This window comes from Lampetra planeri, chromosome 1, assembly GCF_965212315.1.
Source record: "Lampetra planeri chromosome 1, kcLamPlan1.2.h2, whole genome shotgun sequence".
Classification (NCBI taxonomy): Eukaryota; Metazoa; Chordata; class Hyperoartia; order Petromyzontiformes; family Petromyzontidae; genus Lampetra; species Lampetra planeri.
In genome coordinates, this window is record NC_136107.1 from 10,516,333 (window position 1) to 10,524,874 (window position 8,542).

General features: G+C 45.1%; 1 protein-coding gene across 2 annotated transcripts in view; it reads right to left on the reverse strand.

Annotated features, from left to right (window-relative positions):
- The window catches only part of LOC144717634 (SH3 and cysteine-rich domain-containing protein 3-like), a 33,868-nt gene extending 27,764 nt beyond the window's left edge, over positions 1-6,104 (reverse strand). For both annotated transcript variants that reach the window (XM_078593152.1, XM_078593162.1), the window contains exon 1: positions 5,003-6,104. In XM_078593152.1, the coding sequence (XP_078449278.1) occupies positions 5,003-5,083 (81 nt within the window). In that variant the 5' untranslated portion in view covers positions 5,084-6,104. The remainder of the gene's footprint in view (positions 1-5,002) is intronic.
- Positions 6,105-8,542: the final 2,438 nt, after the last annotated feature.

Below are 8,542 nucleotides of genomic sequence, written 5' to 3' on the forward strand. Positions count from 1 at the left end.
TACAGAAACTATGAAAAAAAATATTTAAAATGTTTTATTTTACCAGGTAAGGCCCACTGAGCTACATAGCTCTTTTTCAGAAGCGACCTACCTGACTAAAAACGATAGCTCAACGAAGTGGCTTATCATGTGGACATTTATAGCAGCCAAATACTCTAATCGCATGTTTCTAAATGTGGAGGGAAACACTGGAGGACTCGGAGAAAAATCCACCCAACTAACGGGGAGAACATGCAAACTCCAAATATACACGTATCGTCAGGGTCGGCATTGCACCCACGACCTCCTCCAGACCAGGCGAGGACGTTAACATCTCGCCACCGGGGCAGCGAGGTGCCTATACGAGATAGTGCAGTAAGTAGGTTTGTGATCTCTTTGTGAGGTATATAAATCACCGAGGTGTGCTGTCATCCGGTTACCTTCCCACACATGGAACCAGGTAGTAAGGAGCTGACAAAATACTCCAAGAGGGGGCCTTTTGAAAAGTGTGTCTTCCTGAGTAAGTAAAATCCTCCTCATGTTGTTAACTGAAACCAATACAGTATCTGGACACTGAAGTCCAAATCGTCCCTAGATCCGTGCACTTAAAGTCACCACAGCAGCAGGCAGCACGTGTGCTGGACAGCGTGGAGAGAATGGAACTACAGAAAGAGCTGTCCCAGCTACCTGTGTGATGGTGTGTATGGTGCAGACGCCGGTGAAGGGTGAGGTTAATGGTATGGTTAAATACTATAGGGTTGGGCTTAGCTTTACCTGCCACGTGAAAAGCCCCATTTTAGTCTTCGAATCAAAATTGACAGAATGTTTATAAATGGGATTTCCTTCATTGCAGCCAGTGGGATGCACAACCCAGTGTCTGAAGCCATACAGGCAGTCACTGGCAAGTGCTGCTAATAAGCAACGATTAGGATCGGTTATTGGCATTATGACAAGTTGGTGAATGTGGGCCAGGACGCCTTTGTCTCCCCATCGACTCATGTTCACTCAGGTACCGGGTAGGCGTGTGCGTCGCTCGTACAACGTGAAAACCAACTCAAACCGTCGCGGTACACCACGGTCCGTGTTTACAATTACTCGCCTTTCCAATGCCAATCATCTGGTTACACACTTCATGCGCCTGATGATTGCAAAAACAATCTAAAATGACACGGGGAAGTGGCGATTGATATTAAGGTAGTGCTCTCGTCTGCGCTGTGCGTATGATTGTTGTCACACGTGGTGTATACACAGCGATTTGACGCCACGTGAGAAGTATAATTACCAATCATCAAACCCGTGCGGTCGTGTACAGACTTTCGTGTGTTTTTTTTTCCTTCCAAGAACGGAGAAGTTGGGTGGTGGCTCGCGAGGACTGGAATGCGTGCATATAATAGTAATTTCTGCAGTCACGAAAGCTTCAATTCGTGCATATAATGTCGGCAGAAGGAGCATACGCGGGTTAACCCGGTCCTGCAATCACTACTAATCACCAATCTCACATTAATGAATACCCCTGCCCCCTAATGGCGCGATTAGGACATGGCACGCGAAGCCTCTTCTCTACGGTGCCCGTGTCATGGCAAATACAGCGCCCTTTGCGCTTTAATTGTACCGCTAATTGCACATCCACTGCGATCATCATCGTCGTTAACACTTTAACAACTTTAATGGCGAGAGCGCTTATTACGGACTGGCCCTATCAGCCCCCACCCCTGGCCACCTTTGTCTCGCCAGTGCTGATATGACACGGCCAAGTGGGAGCAGCGCGTTCGACGCTTTTTGTAGAGGCTCACGGCTCGAAGCCTGTGGTCGCCCTGATTATTTCTGCGGTCTGTAATGATCTTAATCGTACTGCACGCCATCTGCGTCGCTCGCCGACGACGTTAAATATCCAAATACGTAATTTGCAAGAGCAGATCGTGTGTGTGTGTATGGGTCCAAACTTTCCAAATTCGACAATTACACTGCAAATTTCTGAAATGGGATTAAAAAGCAGCCATTATCGCCCCCTACTGGCAGACTAATGCCCCAGGTCACTCTTGCAAATGACACGTGGTCTCTTGAGTTATCACATGGTCACACGAAATAAACTTGAAAATAAACGTAACTTTTACCAATTTAAACAAAGCACTAAATGCTCATTTGAAGCTGAGTTGACCTAGGGGACGACCACAGGCTTGTTTCAAATAATACATATAGTATATATTTTTATTCCTAAGTTGCCCTGCTTTAAATGAACATTTCAGAAATCGAATGCAAGTGTTCTGGTCATAGCCACAGTGATTAAACATATACAAATATTTCCTGTATGGCCCACACTGTCTGGTGGGACAAGTGTTGTTAGCAAGCACCTATTGGGCCCGCACGTTAAATATTTAGTGTCCACGGATAGACTGATGGCTTGATGGGGCGCCACGGTGGCGAGATGTTAACTACCTCGCTTGGTATGCAGGACGTCGTGGGTTCCATCCCGACCCTGACGCCTGCTGTATATTTGGAGTTTGCGCGTCTCTCTCCACATTTAGAATCAACATTACGCGTTTTAGAGTATTTGGCTGCTGTAAATTTCCAAGTGATAAGCGGCCGTCCATAAATGACGTCACGCACCTAGGGGGGGATCAGACATTTGTGACGATGTGTGACGAGGGGGGGGGGGGGGTGAGAAATGTGACGTCACATCAAAATGCGCAACTTTAAATAAATATAAACAACACGTTCTACTTAAATGAATAGACTTTTTAATAAATGTTTTCTCCTACATCATTAGAGTGCAGCGCCACATTAAATACGCACTACAATGACAATAGTTTAAAGCGATTTGAAGCATGTTTCATTTTCAAAATGTAAATATGGTTTGGGGGGGGGCAGAGCTTTGTGACGTCATATTTGAGGGGGGGGGGGTCTGACCTTTGTGACACCGTGTGACGAGGGGGGGGGGGTTAAAAATCGTACAAAATCGCGTGACGTCATTTATGGACGGCTCCTAAGCCACTTCGTTGAGGAATAATTTGTGACCAGGTCGCTTCTGGAAAATAGAGCTATACAGCTCAGTGGGATTTACCTGATCAAATAAATAAATAAAAATGTTTAGTCTGAATATAACAACTGCTCACATATATGTCGGTGGCTATTTACTGCACCACGATTGCGAAATGAAGTATCCGAGCGTGGTGAGAATCCCCAATACGCGCGCCCTCTCTGCCGTGGAGGCAACTTTCCAGAGAGGTTTTGCTGACAGTTGTGGAACGGTGCTCAAGAATGTGGAGGGGAGTGTTTATCCTCGCGCTAGGATCTCGTTGTGGTGTGTGTATCCGTGACGTATAAACAGGTAAGAGCTCTACATCATTAGACCTCTTTTGCCAGTATCAGAGTGTGTGTTTTGTTTGCATTTTGACTGCAAGTCTTATGTGTAATGCAGACATGAATCCTTGTAAAAAGGTTTCAGTTTTGTTGCCAGAAAAAAAAGGGGGAAAACCCGATTATTAGGTAAGAGCTCATTGAGATCACTTTCCTCGTTTACAAAGAATATATGGGTATACTGTAATTAAGACCCACAACCCAAAGCAAGCTTATACCATGTCCACGTTTTTTTTAATTTAATGTATATAATGTATGTCACTTCATGACTTTTAAACGCTGGTCAGTTGATCGAATTGCGACTCGATACTGATGTTCAGAACGGGCCGAATCACACTGACGCATTCACTAATTTAAAAAAATACTAAACGATTACCCGCTCGTGAGATGTGCCCGCTTTCCATCGGCTTTAGCGTCACACTCCACAGGGGGCGAATTACTCGGTTCACTGACAACGGGGAAAGCTTATTTGATGTGTTCAGCAGAAGAGTTAAGGAGACAATTAGTCATCCTTAGGGTACATTGTATAGATATTTTTGTAATGCTCTCATCTGCGTAGGCTCAGCAGTCTAGCCCATTTTAGACAATCGTTATAACGTACACCTTAGTATCACGCCGTGTCGATTGTCTTCATGTATTAGACACACTATGTGGGAAAACACGACATTAAGTCCGTGCAACACAGGCCTACTCTTTACACAAATGGCGAAGGCAGATACGCTGTCGAACAGCAGCGCTTGAAGAACATAAGCCGAAAAAGACATGCACCGCGTGGACTGTTAAGGAAAGTCAGAGGGCCTGGCCAGGACACTTCGTGGCCAGAACGTGGGTGGATGGCCAAATTGTGGACGAGACTGATTGCGGAATGGCAGCCAAGGGAGAGAGCACGCGGCCAGAGAGGACGACCACAGCGCGGAGATGGAGCGGTGAGATCGGACAATCTGCGCGGGTGCGAGATCGTGAGGTTATTGATGGCTGTGTGGTTCAGACCTTCACGAGCAGTGGAGAGACCCTGGCTTACAGGGTGACGATGAAAGCAGACGTGGACAGCTGTGTTGTGGAACGTCGGGTTTAGACCTTAGACACAGCAGAGAAGAGGGACTACCATCCGCTGTGTCATCTGCCGGTCAGTGCGCGCCGTGCACTGGGGGTGCCAGAGGCGATAATGCGAGACGGGACTTCTGAGTAACAAGACAACGGTTGAATCGCGGGACCCGGGGGTGAAGGGGCTCTATAATGGTTAATCCTGCACCATTATTGTTCATTCACTGTCGCTCCGTATCAACCTAATGTTGATTTTTGTATGAATGAAGGTATTCCTCGCTAAAGAGACCTGTTGTCTCAGTGGGCTCTCATAAGCGGCGTATGCCTATTAGTAATATCATCGACAGATGCTGTTAATGTAATTGTGAATTATGCTTGGAATGAGAAATGGAGTTAATGGTGATTGAGCACAACAGTTGGCGAATGTGGTTTGCTGCTTGTGCTGCTGATGACAATGATCGGACAGTGTACGGTCAGCGCACAGACAGGCAAACAGACTGACAGACACACCGACAGATCGAGAGATAAACAGACAGGCACGCAGACAGGTACATACGCAGACAGTCAGGTAGACAGACAGGTCGACAGGCGGACGCACGCACGCACCCACGGACGCGCTCACCGGAGACTCGGCGTGGCCGTTCATGGCGCTGCGTCCGCAGGGACGGAGCGGATCGTTCTCCTTCTCCGAGAGATCGCTCATCTCACCTCCTCGCCTCGCCCGGTGAGCAACGCACGCGGCACGAGTGGCGATGCCAATGATGCTGCTGCTGGTCACGACGGGTGAACAGAGGCGGCGGCGTCGTCAGCGGCGGTGTCGGCGGTGGAACGGGGGCGGGAGATCCCCGCCTTGGATGGGGAGGAGCGCTCCATGAAGCGGCCCCTTCCCTCCCACGCACTCACACGCACCCCGCGGGTAGTGATTGATGAATGTTGATGGTGGCGATCTCTTCGTCACGCCTCCTCCTCCTACATTAGGGCTGAACGATTTGGGGAAAATATCTAATTGCCATTTTTCTGACAGATATTGCGATTTGATTTGCGATTCAAATTTTTCAAGTCAAGCTTCAGTTCAATATTCACTGTGTAATAGATTTAAAACATGTTGATGGGGCATTACCACATGATACCATCAAAATAGGAAGTGCTCTATATATTCCAATGCAAGGATGAGAACTTAAAAGATATTAATTGCTTCCAACGTGTCTTTATAAAAATGTTTTAATTGAAATATAACAATCAAACGTAGAACAATTGTTAAGTTAAATAAATAAAGTTATAATAATAAAAAGAGTAATAGGACTTTTCAAATCGCAAAAAAAAATCGCAGACTTTTGCGTTTTGTTTCAAATTGCGATTTCAATTTGAAATCGATTAATCTTCCAGCCCTATCCTGCACACGAGGAGCCGACGCAGGGGACCGCTGAGCGCGTCCCCGCTGCGTCGAGCGCGATCAGACGCGGGGAGCTCCGCCAAGGAGGGGAACACGACCGTGTGGGGGAGGAGAGTGTTTAAAGATGGGGTGAGACATAGGGTGACGGGGGGGGACGAGTGCTTTTATAAATCTACGTAAGAGGTCGAGAGATTTGGTTGGGGTAGGATGCGCTCACGTGAGACCAATGGCTGGGGCCGACGCAGGAGCTGGGCTTAAGGTTGTGGGCGGCTCGCGCTAACGCCAATGTCGGGTGTGGGCAGAGCTACGGTGAAATGCACCGGGAGTAAAAGGGGGGGGGGGGGGGGTTGGGAGTCACCGCGGTGGTCACCTTTTCGCGAGTGGCAGTGGCGAATGAGACGAGTGATTTCATGAGACCAGCGATTGATTTCTGAGATTGCATCTTTTATGTACTGTATATATAAAAGGGAAATGTGTGATTATGTGTGGCTGTTCAAAATGTTGAGCGTACTTTCCGACATGCAACAAACTTGAAATTTGGCATGTGGGTACTTTCCAGACTGTACACCATGCAAAAATTTTAAAAAAATGACTTTTTTTATATTTTTTCTGGGGGGGGGGGCGGATGCAATAAAGCATATATTTTGCATGGCAAGTGAGCGGTGACGTCACATCTCTGTCATGTCACCCGCATGCGGCAGCGTCATGCAGTGTGCCTGCTGACGTCGCGTATCCCCCCCCACCCTCCGCATTGTCCAAGACAATAATCCAAGTCTCGGGTGAAACCGGGTAGTAAAGCTAGTCTTGTAATAAAAAATGTCGTCCAGTTCCCGTTGTCCAATTGATCCCAACTTTAGCACGCATACTCAGATTCAGACACAATGCATGCCTGAATCAAAATCGGCATCAATTAATCAATTGCTTGGCTCGTTTAAAGCAATTCATATTTTGTATGGAAACCTTAGTCGACGAGTGCTTTGCGAACACGTTTTGGATATTAATACCAACGTCGCAGTCGAGAGTTCGAAACTCACCTGGAACATCTTTTATTTGGTACTATTTATTGTATTTTTCCTTATTTAAGGTCAACAGTCACATTCAATGCTTTGGTGTCTTTACAAAAGTGTATTATGATGTAGTGTATCCAACGGGACAATGCATGGAGAGGGCCCGTGACGTCATTTTTGCACTAACCCCATTTAAAGGGAACTTTTAACATTTATATTGATGTTTTCTCCATTTCTATTTCAAAATTAAGCTGGTTGTGGTGGACAATTCGTTGAGTGTTGCCCTTTTCAATACATTCTGCAATCAAATCTGTGAAGTCTGCACCAAACGCTGCTATCCAAATCATATTTACAGAGTACGAGGTAATGAAATACATTGCACTATCTACCAACTGAATTGTCATCAAAGCAAACATTGCAAATGTGTTCACGTTACAAGCCACACATCAGCAGTAACAATAGAGCTGCACCGCCAAAAGATCACTGGAATAATTTGGATCCTGGTGGAATTCCAGATGTGATTCGAGTCTTACCACAGCCAGAACAACGTCTATTATCAAGAGTTATACCTTTTGTGAACATCATCAAATTCACTGGAGTATTCGGTCAATATGGACATCTTTGAAGTTAGTGACACACTTCCACGAGCAATGGCTAATACTGGAATGGTTGTCATCACAGAACATCTTGAAAATCTCAACATCACTCGTGTATTCTCAATACATCGTGAACAGGTTTACAATGTACTCAACTGGATAGTCGAAACAATCCACTTTATCAGGATGTAACAATCAATGAAGAAGCAAACACCGCTGATGTACATTCAATTGCTATTCCTGCGCAACAACCAGTGGGGCAAAATCAGCCGCAAGAACCTGCAAATGCTTACATGCTAATAAATGAAAGATCTAGATTTGTTTGAGCTGCATGGCATAAAGCAAATGAAGATGTGTTTACATGGGCCAATGCAGGTGTTCAATGTTGTGCAATGGTGTTGGCAATTATTGTAAGAGCTGCTATACTGCCACCAAGCATATGGACCACAAACACATTGAACGTGAACTTGATTGCGGGTGATGAAATCATTCGATTGACCAAACTAGCGAATCTAGGATATACAATGACAGCTAACAGATACTGTATCTGGAAGTCAAACATTTCGATGCCATAGTAAATTACTTCATTATGTTCAACAACTCATTCTCAATAGCCTATGATGAGGAAACACTACTCGTTGGAAGTCTACAAGACTCAGTCAATGAAGGCGATTCACAAGTAATCACTTTGGGCGATGCATTTAATGATGTATTCACAAATCATCAGGCTGGCGTACTAATAACAGGATCGAAATCACTAGGAATTATGCATTACAATGAAAAATACTACTTCACTGATTCACATTCATGTGGTCAGAAAGGTGCACCGGCAGGCAATGGCAGAGCATGCATATTCTTAGGTTTTTTCGGTAAAGTCACGTAGGTAAAACATTAAAATTAATGAAAGTAAAATAAAACAAAATAAAAATAAAAATAACGACGTTTCGGATTTTTATTTTGTTTTATTTTACTTTCATTAATTTTAATGTTTTACCTACGTGACTTTACCGAAAAAACCTAAGAATATGAATCATTGCAGTCACGAAAGCTTCAAATCTAGAGCATGCATAATTGAGTGTGACACAATTGAAGAACTTGAACGAATCTGCAGATGATCAACAGGATCAAGAAATGTTCAATTCACCATCAACTTCATAGATGTTAAT